The following is a 16,135-nucleotide window of genomic DNA, read 5'->3' as shown; positions in this document are numbered from 1 at the left end:
GTGGCTTGGGCAGAGGCCTTGAGAGTTGGGGGCTCCTGTATCCTTACCACTGCTCTTTCTATGACCTTGGCCAAGTCACTTTGGCTGCCACAGATTGTGGATGCCCGACGTAAAACTCCTTGGGCCTGGTATTCAGAGGTGTTGAATACCCCAGTGACTTCAGTTGGAGTTATTGCTGCTTTACACCCATGTGAGATCAGGATCTGGCCTCTTCCGTGTCTGCTGCCCCCACCTGCCAAATGGGGATAATAAACATACTGCCTGCCTCATGTGCAAGGATTAAATCCGTAAATGTCTGGGAATTGCTCTCGAAGTGCTAAATCGTTGTTGGTATCCCAGTCGTGCCTAGCGACTCGTTTCAGACCAGGACCCCGTTGTTCTAGGCACTGTGTGACCGCAGAACAAAAAGACAACCCCCACCCAAGGAGCTGACAATCTAAGTGCTGTTGCTGTGTAAACTAGCACTAATAACGCGGTTATCCACCTCGACAATTACATTCTCGCGTGGTATGCACACTGATTGTAGAGTCTTGTTTACACCCCTATATTACTAAGCTAGCCTGTCTCGTACTCCTGTCCTCTCCTGTGAGCTTGGGGGCTGGGGGGCCCCACAAGAGAGCCCAGGCAGAGGTAACCTCAGGCACAGCCACTGGACAGACCCATCAGAGAGGCAACTCGAGAGCAGAGCTGGTTGCTTTGTGCAGACGCAGCCGGTTTAGGGCAGCATCACCCTCGCAGACGGGCCCGTCAGGCACGAGGCTTAAAGAAGGCCTGAGCCTGAGAAAGGGTCTGTGGGCAATTCCCCCACTCCCGCCACCGCCGATCTTGCTCAGCTTTCGTGTCCCTGTTGTAACGCAGGCGTGATCCCCTCCCCCATCTCGATTCACCCCAGCTGGGGGGCAGATGAAGTAAGGGATGTGCCCATGTTTGGCTACCCAGGGAGCGGGGTCTCCCACTCACAATGAGATGGACCCTCTCAAACAAGCCCCCATTGCAGGGAACAATTGTGTAGTGGGGGGTCTGAGAGCCATTGAACCAAACTGTAAACCCTGCGTATGATGGAAACCACTTCCAGCTGGGGGTGGGGGCGGCAGCCCCCCTAGTTCCAGCACCCCTGTCCCATTAGCAGCAACTCTCTCTAGGTAACTGCTGTCACTAGCAGTAGCAGGCGGCCTCCCTCCTGTGGCAGAATGAGGGGTGATGAGACGCTCTGGATACAAAAGGCTGCGTGGGAGAGGCAGAGACTATTGACCTGAGATCGCTATGGGACCCCTCTCTCCCTTCCATTCTCAGCCTGCCTTTTCTCGTGCTCTGGGCACAGCCAGTGTGTGGGAGGCTAGAAAGCAGAAGACTTTCTCTCTTCATCTTTGCTTAAATGGCTGTTGAGCGGAGGAGCTGGGAGACTCTCCAAACCCTGCCTCGTTCCCTGCCTGCCTCTCCCTGGCTAGGTCTCCTTGATGCATGTTCAGGAACTGAGCACTTGTTCCCAGTGGAGTAATGGGGGAAAAGGATCCTGGGATGGGACAGGAAGCTACCTGGTGCTGGGTGCACTGCCCCTGGTTCTAATCTCTTACGTTGGTCAATCAGGACTTACAATAGTGGAAATTAAATCGGGCTCTGGGCTGGGAGTTGGGGAAGGAGAAGATGGACTAACAGGGAGGGAGAAGTTGAGAAATGGCCTCGGTACCGTACGGTACCAGCCATGAACCCTGCTGTATCGCTGCTTCTTTGGATAGCTACGATGGTATCTTCTGTACTAGTTGTGTGTAATGGGCACCGTGGAGGGGAGGTGGCGTTAGTCTGTCTCGTATCCCATCTCGGCTACACAAGGGCGGGGGAAGCTGCAGAGAGAACCACGGGGGATAATGGAGGACAAAAACCTATGTCCCAAATGCAGCAGTTGACCTCACAGCTGTCAGGGCCAGGTCCGCATCACCTGGTCCTGAAGTACAGGGCAAGTGCCAGCTGAAGACACCAAAATGGTTCGAATAACCCGAGGGCACAGTCTGTCTCAAGTACCCCACAAGGGGGGAGGATCCCAGAGGCCAGCTCCAGCCAGAGCCCAAGCGCCTACACTGGAGCCCCCCAGCCTGAGCTCCGTGAGCCCGAGTCAGCTGACCTGGGCCAGCTGTCAGTGTTTAATTGCAGTGTGGACGTACCCCTAGTGACTTGAATGACCTGATCCCACAATAGGCGGGTTATGCTGCGTTTGAGTGGCTTGTCCCCAACCGCCATCCCCACCGCCAAAGACGTGTTATGAGACCTCCCCTCCCCTCCACTCATTGCACGTGTGGATTCATTTGGTCCCAGGGAAGGGCTGTGCTCACGCAGGGGGAGGGATAGCTCAGTGGTTTGAGCATTGGCCTGCTAAACCCAGGGTTGTGAGTTCAATCCTTGAGGGGGCCACTTAGGGAACTGGGATAAAAATCTGTCTGGGGATTGGTCCTGCTTTGAGCAGGAGGTGAGACTAGATGACCTCCTGAGGTCCCTTCCAACCCTGATATTCTATGATTCTAATACCCTCAGGCTGCACAGCTCAGGGGCCGGTCTCCGGCTGGAGTGGATGAAGATCTGCCCTAGGATGGGCCAAGCCTTGCCCCGACTCTGGGTACTCCCCCCGGGTCTCAGAGGGGGTGAGGCAGCTTGGAGCTCAGCCCAGAGTGTCTGTGCGGTGCAAGTTGGTTTTTCTCCTTTCAAACTCAAAGGAAAGGCAGCGAAGGCCCTCAGTGAAATGAAGATGATTTTGCCCTGGACGATTCCTCACTCCAGCTGCTTGGCAGCGTATCCCGCCTATGTCCTAGAGCAGTGCTGGTTAGTCTCCCTTGTGGTTCTGCAGTTCTGTGCATGGAGATGGAGTGCCGGGAGCCGAGTCTGCTTCATGCGGCAGGGGAGAGCTGCTGGCACCCCCCTCAGAAATATTCCCCCTCTTGGGCTGGGATCTATGGTTCTGGGCCCTTAGGTGTGTGCCCACCCCGTCATGGTGTAAATGCAGTGGCCTGGGGTGGGGGTGCTGCAGAAAGGAGTGGGGAACCTCTTGATTTCTTTCCCCTCCGAAACCAAGGAGGGAGGCAGCGCCACTGGGCAAACCGACTTCCACTACAGGTGCTTTGCTGGGACCGTTTGTACGTCGTCCCTGAAATGTATCCTGGGACTGCGGGGCCTACGAGTTTCAAAGGAGACTAGAGAGTTAGGTGCCCAGCTCTGATTGGATGTCAACGGGCTTTGGTGCCTAACTCCCTTTGGCACCTTTGAAAAGCCCAGCCTGAGAGTAACAAGCAGTGTGGTGTTGGAAATCAGGGTGGGAAGGTGAAGATCGTGGGGGTCTCCTCCCCTGGGAATTAACTTACACATACACCTGCCATTTGGTGCAATCTGGCCCATTTTAAATGCAAAATAATGTTCTGTGCCAATATTTTGCTGAGCCCCTGAATAAGCTGCCCTGGCAGGGAGGGTGTATTGCTGTCTCCAGAATCGGGGTGACTCCATCAGAGAAACGGCTCCAGCCCTGGCGAGCAGTGTTAACCCTTTGCACACCTCACTGCAGTGTGCGACGGAGCTGCACCGCAGAGCCAGGAGGGTTAAATCTCTCAGCATAGGATGGGCTCCAGCAAGCGGACCCTCAATACTCGAGTGGATTATTCTTTATTCTTTTGCCCTTTTATTTGTTTGGGCTGAATTGCAAATCACTCTGCCTTCCAGAGAGCTCACTTTATATCCGTGGAGGAGAGAAGGAGCTAATGCTGAGCGCCTGCTGCACATGCAAGCCAGGACTCTGCTCCTCGGAGCTCCTGTTCTTCGCCTTGGGGCCTGGCTGAGATTCGGCTCCCTCCTGCCTTGCTGGAGCTGGTAGGTTTCCCCTAGGCCGGGACGTGGCCCCTGAGGTCCTGCTCGTATTGCTGCAGGGTCCCCCTGGCCATCTGGAGGGAGGGGGCACTTCCCCTGTGTACAGAGTGACGCTTATTCCAACTGTAACCATGATTGTTTTTCTCTGGAATGCATGAGAGTTACTTGAGTCCAGCCAACAGGCTGCTGTTCGGCAAGCTGTCTGCTCTTTCCTTTGCGCACTAGAGAAGTGGAGTGAGAACTGGTTTTCGAGAGTAAAAATCCAGAATGTGCATGGTTTGGGGGATCCGAGACCGTTTGCTCTGGCATGCAAATCCTTCTGTTCCAAGCACAAACAATAGGCCACGTGTGAAGCAATCGATCCTGCCTTGAAGGAGCTCTTTAATATTCAGATTCCAGTTGCAACTAAAAGAAACTATGTCGGGACTTGGGAATGGAGGGGAAATGTTCAAAAGCATTTAGGTGACTTAGGAGGCTAAGTCCTATTTTTAAATCTAGCTTAGGCCGTTAGGAGCTAAGGGCTAGTCAACATGATGCAGCAATGCACACTAGAGAGGTGTGAATTCCGCAGCTCACCAACATCTTGCACAATAAAGGGTCCATGCAGACGCTAGTGCTGCTTCAACAGTACCGTGTTAATACGCAATAGGGAACTTTTAGTGCGTGCCAACAGGGCCTCGAAGGGCTAGTTAGTGTGCAGCACGTTGGTGCGCTTTCGAATTCACACCCCTCCAGTGTCCATTGCCGCACGGTGTAGACCAGGGGTCGGCAACCTTCGGCACGCGGCCCATCAGGGTAATCCGCTGGCGGGCCGCGAGACATTTTGTTTACGTAGACTGTCTGCAGGCACGGCGTCCTGCAGCTCCCAGTGGTCCAGTGGTTCATTGTTCCCAGCCAATGGGAGCTGTGGGAAGCAGCGCAGGCCGCAGGGATGTGCTGACCGCCGCTTCCCACAGCTCCCATTGGCTGGGAATGGTGAACTGCGGCCACTGGGAGCTACGGGGGCCGTGCCTGTGGACGGTCAATGTAAACAAAATGTCTCATGGCCCGCCAGCGGATTACCCTGATGGGCCGCATGCCGAAGGTTGCCCATCCCTGGTGTAGACAAAGCCCAAGTCTCTCTGAGGGTATGTCTACACTGCAGTTGGAGCGGGTGTAATCCCTAGCATGAGCAGACTAACACATGCTGTCTTTGCTTGAGCTAGCATGGTCAAAATAGCAGTGTGCCATGGTGTGGGCAGCAGCTCCAGCCAGCTGCCCAGGTACGTACCTAGGATCTCAGGTGGGGTCGTGCTTGGGTGGCTAGCCCATGCTCGAGCCACTGCCCATCCTGCCATGGCCATACTGTTATTTTTAGTGGGCTAGCTTGAGCAGAGCTACCGCTTGTAGGTCTACCCGAGCTGGGCATTACACCGCCAGTTACGGTGTAGATACAGCCTGAAAATCAAGGGAATGTAGGAGACTAAGGCACCTAGGCATTTTTGAAAATGTTACCCACCGGCTTTGAGTTTGTCGGGAGCTGAGATTGATAAACTCACTGCATCTCCACCCTGGGTGATTTTCCATTAGGTGAAGTAGTTTGTTTTGGAATCATTCCCTGAGAATTGAATTTCAGGGGATGGGAGTCGGGGGGATTCTTGGACTGCCTCCTCAAGTTGGCATCTATTGCAGGAACACTTTTGATTTGTAGTAAAGTGAAGGAGGAGATGAGTTGAGATCAGAAGATGATATCCTTCCTCCAGCTAAGTAACACCTTGCTCCACAGGTAGTCCCATTGCCTGCAGTGGGACTAGCCAAGGAGTAAGGTGCTACTCAAGGTGAGTAAGTTAATGTGGGAATCTGTCCCTTAATTCAGTGGCTCTCAACCTTTCCAGACTACTGTACCCCTTTCAGGAGTCTGATTTGTCTTGCACACCGCCAAGTTTCACCTCACTTGAAAACTACTTGCTTACAAAATCAGACCTAAAAATACAAAAGTGGCAAAGCTCACTATAATTGAAAAATTGCTGACTTTCTAATTTTTACCATATAATTATAAAATAAATCAATTGCAATATAAATTGCACTTACTTATATTGTACTTACATTTCAGTGTATAGTATATAAAGCAGTATAAACAAGTCATTGTATGAAATTTTAGTTTGTACTGACTTCGCTAGTGCTTTTTCTGTAGCCTGTTGCAAAACTAGGCAAATATCTAGATGAGTTGATGTACCCCCTGGAAGACCTCTGTGCACCCCGGGGCACGTGTACCACTGGTTGAGAACCACTGCCTTAACTCTCTCCCCCCGTTAGGGTCGTTATATGATTTTTCACTCTTTCTCCTTGTCCCTCGGTGCAGGCTCGGTGTTCAGATGGAAAGGAGGTGGGATTAGATGTTTGGCTGCATGTGTGGGTTCTCTCTGCGTGCTGTACTGACTTGGTCAGACAGCCTGTATTCCGGGCTCCGACTGAACTGCCCAATAAATACACAGACTTCGTTTTTAGCGAAGGAACTTGGTTAGGTTTGTTGCTGACGAAGCACGGTGCTAATGCCCTGGCACAATGGTTACAGGTACACTAACACATGTATGCTTGTGGCAATGGAGCGGCTCAGGCAGTGGTGGGACTTTCCTCTGTTCCCTCCGCCAGACAAAGACACTCCCTTCGAGACTTTATTTTATACGTTAATGCAAACAAGTTACGTACTGCCCCTCTGACGTAGTTAGTGACACCCTCTGACGTAGTCAGTTACCACCCATCGCCTTGTGCATTTGTATTTATTACACTGTCATCCTGGCCTTATCTCTAGGATGGGTCAGCATGTTCCTGTTATCTGTGGGGAATGTGCTGGTATCGAGGTGTTCTGGTACCACCCTTCTGGAATGTATCTGCGTGAGTGCTCTGTGCCTAGCACGTAGGGTTGCCAAGCCTCCAGGATTGTCCTGGAGTCCCCAAGAATTCAAGATTAACCTTTAATAAAAGATGATGTATATGATGAAACCTCCTGGAATTCATCCAACCAAAGTTGGCAACCCTACTAGCACCTCTTAGGAATGTGTGTTTTTGCAATATTAGCCCTGTTCTTGCCAGATTCTGTGAGCAGAGCCTGCTTCTACTCACAGCCTGACTTTGCTTTATATTAGCAAAGCTTTGACCACTACTTTAGCCTAGGCCTCATACCAGGCCTTTGATACACGGGCTTATGTCTCATGCTCTTTTCCTATTACATTCCCCCACTTTTTGTCTTTTTATGGGGTGGACATTTACCCATCGTCCTGGAAAAGCATAATGAATGGACTGAAGATGACCCAGTGGGCTAAACACTGTTATGTGGTCACCTTACTTTACCGTTCACACATTCATGCCCCATCTGTTCCTTGGTTTGCACATTTGTCTGTACGACTGATGGACAGATTTTATTTTCCAACTATGTGTAGTTTTTTATGGTGGGCCTGGGAATGTTAGGCCCAGGACTTTGATTGTGGAATGTAGTTTTATAATTGCTATGGTATTGTGGTTTGGCCCAGATAGCTAAACACTCCTATTAGGGCTTTTACTGTTACCACCTCTATTATTATTATTATTTATTGGTAATAGGCAGAGTGCTTTGAAATTCTGGGATAGGTATTATAACTGTGAGTTTTACAGTGCTATGAATATGAGAAGTAAAAGAAATGTGGAGTATTGGCATTACAAATGAGGCCTTTCCATATACATTTTGTAATTGGTTGCTACGCAGTACTGTCCATTCATGTTATAGGTTCCCTTCCTGCTGGTTGTTACCCTTTGGTAAGCTTTACTGGGCAGGAAACAAGAACAGCTAGCTTCTCTGTTCCATTGGTTGCATGGCTTCATGATACCCCAGTAGTTGACGTAGATACAGTTGGTTTTTTATGGATGCTGTTTTTTAGATAACCTACTGAATGGACAGTAACCGATTTGTTAAATATTGCTGTGCCAGGATTTAGTATAGGTGCCCAGACACTGAACAAGATTGTTTTGAATAACATGTGCCTTACTTAGGATGCGTTGTCACTGACCCCAAAGTCTGCCTGGTACTACCAGGGAATTTTTTTACCCAATTTGAAGTTACTGCGTAACGTAATTTTTTTAAACCAATTTGGGTTTAGGTTTTTTTTGCCTTCATATTGTTTGCTGCCATTTATTTGTTGATTTTTTTTTTTTTTTTTTTTTTTTACTTGTGTGTTGGTTAACCAGTTTAGCCAGGTTATGCACATTGTAAATGTTGTACAGCAATAATCCAACAACACAGCAATAATACAGTTGCTTTTACACAATAGCCAAATTTAAATTAAATGACAGTTTAACCGGGTTCAGCTAGTGGTTTCTAGCTGATTGCCAACTTAATTGTTCATACACCTCTACCCCGATATAACGCTGGCCTCGGGAGCCAAAAAATCTTACCGCGTTATAGGTGAAACCGCGTTATATCGAACTTGCTTTGATCCACTGGAGTGCGCAGCCCTGCCCCCCTGGAGTGCGCAGCCCTGCCCCCCTGGAGCACTGCTTTACTGCCAGGGCCGGCTCTAGCTTTTTTGCCGCCCCAAGCTTAAAAAAAAAAAAGAAAAAAAAAGGGGGGGGGGGGTGCCGGACTGCCGAAGCAAAACAAACAAACAAAAAAACGTCAGCTGCCGGGAGCGTGTGGAGGGCGGCCAAGGCGGCTTGCAGGGGGGTGAAGGGCGGCGCCCGCCCGCTCCCTCCGCTCGTGGGCAGCCAGGTGCTGCAGCCCACTCACAGCCAGGCAAGAGGGGTTCCCCCCTCCCGCCTTGGGGTGTTTCTCCCGGCCGGGCAGGCGGAGCCCCCATGGGCTGCAGGAGGTGCTGGCTCAGCCGCTCCTTTAAAGGCGGCTCGGCCGGGCCAGGCACAGAGCGGCGGGGGATCGGAGGCCTGTTCAGGCGGCGGGGAGTGGCGCATCCCAGGGAGCCCGGAGGCATGGTGAGCGGCGGGGATTGCTAGTTCCTGCCCCCCGGGCGGGGTCCGTGCCCCTGCAGGGCTGGGCTGGGAGCAGAGCGTGAGGAGCCGGCCGGAAGTCCGGGGGGGCTGCCAAAGCAAAAAAAAAAAAAAAAACCACGACAGGGCGGCCAGAATGTGCCGCCCCAAGATTGGCTGGAATGCCGCCCCTTACAATGTGCCGCCCCAGGCACATGCTTTCTCGTCTGGTGCCTGGAGCCGGCCCTGTTTACTGCGTTATATCCGAATTCGTGTTATATCGGGTCGCATTATATCAGGGTAGAGGTGTATATGTTACACTGAGATGTAGTTGACCAGTTTTTTATTTATACTTTGTTTTTCTTTTCTTGATGCTTGGGGGTTTCTTTACTGTATATTGATATCTTCTAATGTCTTTGGGGTGTGATATTTTTGGGAGGGGGGTTGGTCTGTGGGATGCAAACCTAAATAGCTTAAGTCAGTTAACATCCTAACGTTGTTTGTTTGTTTTACATTTTTCTTGGTTTTAGTAACCCAGATTTAATACACTTATTAACGTAGTGTGTTTACAATGCGATAGGGGCCAAGCTTTTTATAACGCAAGCTATATTTTTGCAATTGTGGTATAGACATTCATTTTTCACTTGAGGTGCATTACTGATATTTTATGTACTAAATTTAATGTTTAACTGCTTAAACTGATGCTTAAATTTTTTTATGAGAAGGTGTATTGCTTTCCTTTGCTGAACTTTGTTTTAGCAAAAGAGGTAATGTTCGAATTTTTCCCCAAGCTTTTTAGAGTTCATTTGCTTGTGATACCAATTTCACTTTTGTTAACTGTTTAGAGGCACAAACGTTAACCACTGCTTTCCTTGAACATAACTTAAAAGAGAATAAAAATGAAACCAAAATGAATTTTAAATACAGGTTTATGCAAATATTTTGAGGGTATTAAATTGATGACCCTTGGTTGTGTTTGGGAGACAAAGGTGGAAACCTGTTGAAATTGTTTGGTTAGCGTTATGCATAAATTGTGTTTTTTTTAACATTTTTTCTATGATGTTCTTATGACGATATATTTAATAAGGTGCAAACAAGTTTATAAAACCCCAAATAAGAAATTGACATTTTGTTCATATTACTTTAATATTGAGGTTTCCCTTACGTTTTGTTTTGTTTTGTTTGTTTAAATAAAAAACGTGTGATTAGGTTGCTCCTGGGGCCAGGTCTACACTACACACTAACATTGGTATAACTACGGGATAAATCCACACCGCTGAGCACCGCAGTTATACCAGCCTAGCCCCCAGCGTAGATAGCACAGGGCTTCTCCTGCCGACATAGCCACTGCCTCTCGCGGAGGTGGATTAACTACACCAACGGGAGAAGCTGCAGCATTTTACGGGCATCTCTGCCAGGCAGACTTTGGTTCATGAAGATACTTTGTGGAACAGCAGCCAGAGCCTTGCTGGTGTAAATCAATGTAGCTCCATAGAGTCCAGTGGAATTATGCTGATTTACACCAATCAAAGAATTGGCCCCAAATTTTCCTTACCAGGACTTTATTCCGCATCTGCTCTAGTTAAGCTGGAAGAACTAGACAGTGGGAGAGTTTGCAGAGGGACAGAGGAAATAGAGCTTGGGATGATTTCAGGGTACAGCCAGGCTTTGAAACCCAGCTCTGGAGAGGGTATCTGTACTGAATGTTTTTTATCAGGGTGTCTAAGTCATTCAGATCTCTCTCTGCGGCCCGTACTTAGCTCTGTCCACGCTCATGTCTTTCTCTCTCTTTCTCTTTTTTTTTAATCCCCCTTTACAGACAGAGAAGCTCAAGATCCATTCAGAGCCTAAAAACTAGTCCGCGGAAATGTCTGTGAAGTGAGCCAGTTCCCAGGCACAAGATCAAGGGATGGTTCGAGGCCTGTCATGTCTCCTCTCTAATGTTTTGTCCCTGTGACCCTCTTCAGCAGAGAGATGCCTAGTTCTGTGCCTGCTCCCGCCAGCCCAGCCTTCTGTGGGTGACACACTCTTGCTGTCCCAGTGAAGGTTATCTGGGCTGCTGGCGTCATCACCTTACAAAAGAGAGAGAGAGAGGAGGGAGGAATGAATGAATGAAATTATGCTGGCGAAGACAGAGCTGGAACTGATGTGCAACGACTGATGCTCTGCAGATTTTGCCACAAGGCAAGTCATTCCAGAGCCAACAAGTTCCTCCTTGCAAGCAGAGAGAAGCTGTGCTCTCTTCTCAGCCGCTAGTCTCTCTGCTCAGTGGTGAGCTAGTCTGTGCTCAGTGGGTCTAGAGGGCTTGGGCTGCAGGCTAGAAGACCAAGGGCTACAATGGAAGAGAATGTGTTCAGTGTGCAGCAGATACAGCCCAATGTCATTTCAGTGAGACTCTTCAAGCGCAAGGTTGGGGGTCTCGGGTTCCTGGTGAAGGAACGCATCAACAAGCCCCCAGTAATCATCTCCGACCTGATCCGGGGCGGGGCAGCTGAGCAAAGTGGGCTCATCCAGGCTGGGGACATTATCCTGGCAGTCAATGGCCGGCCCCTGGTGGACATGAGCTATGAGAGTGCCCTGGAGATCCTGAGGAGCATCGCCTCAGAGACCTATGTGGTTCTGATCCTGAGAGGTCCCGAGGGCTTCACCACTCATCTGGAGACCACCTTTGCCGGGGATGGGATGCCAAAGACTGTTAGAGTAACCAGACCTTTGTGCCCAACTGCCAAAGCGGTCGACTTGTCCAATCCAAGCATCCACGGCAGAGATCTGCAGCAGGGTGCAGACCATACCATGGGCTCGGCTAGTTCAGCCTGGGCCAGGGAGAACAGGCAGGAAGCAGAGTCCCTTGTGCACGTCAATGGTGTGGTTACCAGCACCAAAGGCGAGGACTCTTTGAAGGGAAGGGACAATGCCAGTGCCAATTCTTGCCTCAACGGTGGCGTCGAAAACAATGAGCTGCTAAAAGAAATAGAGCCAGTCCTGAAACTCCTGAAGAGCGGCAGTAAGGAACTCAACGGAGACACGCCAACCAAGGTGGAGACAAGAGATATAGAAGTCCAGGTGGACTGGTAAGTACCTACGTACATTTTTTACCTTTGGTATATTTTTTACCTTATGGTGACACAAGTCAGATGGGTTTGATGGGGTCAGGTTAGAGCCTTCTCCAGGTCACAGACCTATTGCCCACTAAGGCTTGATGGTCAGGAGAGAGGAGGAGGGAAAGAGAATGACAGCTAGAAAGGGAAAAGAGAGAAAATGTGGGAGAGGGAAATGGAGGTAAGAGGAGGACAGATGCGTGGGGGAGAAAACAAGAAGCGGGCAAGAAGCATGGGAGAACGGAAAGGGGAGAAAAAGGAAATTGGAAGAGGACAAAGGGACGGGGAAATAAAATTCCACGGACACCGGAGCTAGCGATGTGGTATACCAGATTGGGCACTGGACAGGTATACGGCACACCTGGCTCCTATTCCTGGTTCTGCCACTGACATGCTGCCTGACCTTAGGCAGAGTTCGGTGCCTCAGTTTCCCCATCTGTAAAAAGAAGCCAATGATATTGGCCCTCCTAGTACAGTGCTTTGAGCTTTGTTCATAAAAGATGCCATATAAGAGCTAAATCTTTTATTATTACAACCCAAACCTTCCAGAAGGGAAGCTCAGCTTGCTGTAAACGATGCTTCTCACGGCCACTGTATTTCGAAATGCTCTGTGCCTGTTCTGCCCCCCAGACCCAGCTGCTGGACGTCCAGTCCTGCTCCTACAGAAAGCAGTGGGAGATTTCAATGAGAACAGGTTTGGATCCTAGATGAGCAGCTCCGCTTCTCTGTTTTTACACAAGCAGGAGAAATGCTGTAAGCCGAGAGTCTTTAAAGTGCCCCCGAGAGCTTGAAAAACTACATTTCACTAGAATGTAATTGAGGAGCTGCGTAATTCCCCCCCTGTGTTTTTAATTGTTGTTAATTGTTCTGGTGTTTGTGCGCTCACAGGCGCAGGCTCCTTCCCAATTAGCGCTCTCCTCCTGGCCATTTATTAGCAGTGATGCATTGCCGTTTCCTAGTCCCTTTCCCCAAGAATCTCAAAGCATTTTACAAACATTTTGGGTACATCTGCCTAGCAAAACCAACCCCAAAGCAGTGAGTCTCAGAGCCCGGGTCAACCAACTCTGGCTCGAGGGGCTTGTGCTCTGGGGCTAAACATAGCTGTGTAGAGATTCCCGCTCAGGCTGGAGCCTGGGCTCTGAAACCCAGTGAGGAGAGGGGGTGTCAGAGCCCTGATGCCTACAAATGCTACGCTGCCAAATGTCTACAATGCTATTTTTAGCCTGGTAGCATGAGCCTGAGTCAGTTGTCCTGAGCTGTGAGACTCACTGCCACTGGGTGGTTTTTGCCGTTTGGATATACTCTGAGTCTGCCAGCCCCCCTGTGAGGTGATGGCTGTTAGTTTACAGCTGGGGAAACTGAGTCACGGAGCAGTGACGGCCACTGTTTTCAAAAGTGGGTCACTGATTTTGGCAATCTGAGTGTTTGGGGACGTGGCTTGAAATGCCGGCGGGCCTGATTTTCAGAGGTCCTGAGCATCCTAAATTCCAGCTGTAGTTAGTGGGATCTGCAAGGGCTCCACACCCCTGAAAATGAAGTTGTGGGTGTCTCAGGTTGCGCACTCAAAACCAGAAAGCTGCAAAACCAGCAGTCACTGTTGGAAAACTGTTGACCTAAGGGAGTCACCAGCATCACGGAGAAAGTCAGCGGCAGAATCAGCAGCAGTGGAACCCAGGAATCTTGACCCCTATTCGCCTACTTGACCTGCTAGATGTCAGTCTCTCTACTTCCCTCCTTTGTTCGCCACAGTGACAATGCAGCAACTTCTGTGGAATGTACTGTGATGTCACAAAGACTCACTGTGGTATTGCTGAAGAGGTAGGGAAGGCTGATTGTAGAGGAGACAGCCCCTGAGCATAAGCCCAATGAATGGCTTGCCATGCTAGGAAGGCAATAAGCCAGGGTGAATCCAGCACTTATATGAGAGTTGGCTGATGAATTAGTCTAAGTTTGAAAGCTTGCAAGGGTTGGGAGCAGGGCAGTGGAGGGGGAAGAGACAAAAGGGACTGGAAAGCCACACAGCTGAAAGGAGCCGTGTCCTTTTAATAGTATCTAAAGGAAGTTGAAAATTTGCTGTAAAAATGGTTTAAGGAAAACTGTGGCTTTGAAACTTTTGAGAACAGTATCAGCATTCTGTGGTAAATGTCAACTTTTTGACAAAACACTAACCTGAAACCAAAAAATATTTCTACCTGGAAATGTCCCCATGGGCTGTCTCGTGGTTCTGTTCTCCTCTCTGGCTGGGTTCACTAGCTGGAGTACCTGACTCATTTTCTGCCGAAAAAAAGAAAAAAAAGTCCAACCAGCTCTAATAAACTCCACGATAAAACGTGCGTGGTTTTTTTTAAAATCAGTAGGTTTCATGCAGAATCATGGTGAAGGAAGGTGAACGGCTTCAACTCTCCGGCTTATGAAGAGAGGCCAAAGAGCAGAGAGAGCCGTCTCATACTTTATTCCCGAGGGTCCTGAGCCTGTGAAACTCTGAGCCCCACCTGCAACAACGTACTAAGAACCCTCAGCTCTCAGTGAAGTCCGTGGGAGCTGAGGGTGCTCCAGTCCTAGCTCCTCCATGGAATTTGTCCTAAGCAGCTGTCCCAAGAACCAGCAAGAATTAGTGGCCTTGAAGAAGTTAGTGTTTAACTACACCTGAAAGAGCACACTAGCATCCTTGGGGAAACTTTAAAGTGGCCTCTGGAGAGAAACTCTGGCCCAGGCTTCACTCAGAGGCTAATATAAGGCTGAGAGGGAGCATGAAGCCCTGTAAGAATGAAAAGGGCAGTGGCATAATTCACTGCATTGTGGGTAAAATACTGGGGCGCGGTGATGCTAGTGGTTTTAGACAGACATAGAAGAGCAGAAACGCTGCAGGGAAACCGGCAGAGAGCAGCTCTGTGCGTCAAAGAGTGTTTTCACCCTCAAGAGAGACGTGGGACAGTCATCCCAATCCCTACTCACCACTACACTGGGCTGAAGATGGTCAACTCATTTCCAGTGCTATCTGCTCTGTCTAAAACAGGGCTGGTGCATTGGGGAGGCCTGATCATACGGAGAGAGACACTGGGACAAGCCCAGAAATCCCAGGGAGACTGGACAGCAGGATAACTAGGGATTCTGCAGTGGCAGACACCATTGAAATGCCTATAAAACAAGTAACCCTTAGAAGAATTAGACAGTGGTTAGGTGCAGCTGTGACACCTTGAGCTGTGACCTCTTCAGACCTCCAGTTGGGCCTAATCAGAGTGGGAATGGGAGATCTCCAGGTAAATCCCAATTATTGCAGGTCTGATGTTTGCCCTTTCGTCCGAGGTCAGTACTGAACATATGCCTCCATATGGCATTAAGGATGTTAGAGACCATCTTTTGGATAAGAGCTAAAGCTGAGGTGCCGACCACTCGTGGTCACTAAAGGTCTGGTGGTACTTAGTCTCAGAGTGAAGGTGTTAGTCTCAGTTAGAATCTAGTGTGAGTAACTGTGTTCTGTCTACCTAATTCCCCCCCGTCTTTGTAACTGGGTGCCATGTTGTTCTCTTCCTGAACCATTGTGTAACATTGCACATGTTGTTAAGAGGCTGCTGCGTGGTCCAGAGATGGTGATATTTCAGGATAAAGCCAGTTCCCTTTTGCAGAGCTTTGGGGATTCTTTGGAAGAAAAGGCATGGTGCAAATGTGGAGTTTATTAATAATGGGTCAAGTAGTGAGGGTCTTGCTCAGGACAGTCTCCCTCTGAAATCAGTGAATGTTTTTCCTGAGTAAAAAATGAGTAAGAACCTCAGGGTTTTGACCCACTACTACAATATCATATGTAAGTGTAATACCGAAAGACCCTGGTCGTCAGTGAGCAGGATTGAACCTGCGACCTCTGAAGCTAAATGCATGAGCCTCTACTGCATGAGCTAAAAGCCACATGGACTTTAGCTAAGGCTGTAGAGGAGACTCATTAATCTGTCTCTAAGTGGTCTCAGTGCCACTAGATGGGCCAGAACACCACATCCAGGAGGTGTGTGGGTTACATAAGGGATACAAAAAGTCACTAAGACTGCACCTGGCAGAAGGTGGCTAAATTGCATCCTAAGCTTCCTTGATCTGTATTCACCTGGGAAGATGCTTCAGATATTAGATACCATCCATCCACTGCTGTTTTCTGGATACACGCTCGCCCTGTGTATTTGCCGTCCGTCCTCAGGGTGGGCTATAACCACAGCTGAGTGTGCGCTGTTCGGGGCAAACCAGCTGTAATGGAGTTAATATAAAAATATAACCTG

General features: G+C 49.3%; 1 protein-coding gene across 2 annotated transcripts in view; it reads left to right on the top strand.

The window, feature by feature from the left end:
* The window catches only part of NOS1 (nitric oxide synthase 1), a 143,377-nt gene that overhangs the window by 63,423 nt on the left and 63,819 nt on the right, over positions 1-16,135 (top strand). For both annotated transcript variants that reach the window (XM_054006849.1, XM_054006851.1), the window contains exon 2: positions 10,595-11,846. In XM_054006849.1, coding sequence (XP_053862824.1) covers positions 11,113-11,846 — 734 coding nt within the window. In that variant the 5' untranslated portion in view covers positions 10,595-11,112. The remainder of the gene's footprint in view (positions 1-10,594; positions 11,847-16,135) is intronic.

Source organism: Malaclemys terrapin, chromosome 16 (assembly GCF_027887155.1).
Source record: "Malaclemys terrapin pileata isolate rMalTer1 chromosome 16, rMalTer1.hap1, whole genome shotgun sequence".
Classification (NCBI taxonomy): Eukaryota; Metazoa; Chordata; order Testudines; family Emydidae; genus Malaclemys; species Malaclemys terrapin.
This window is presented reverse-complemented; position numbering and strand designations above follow the sequence as displayed.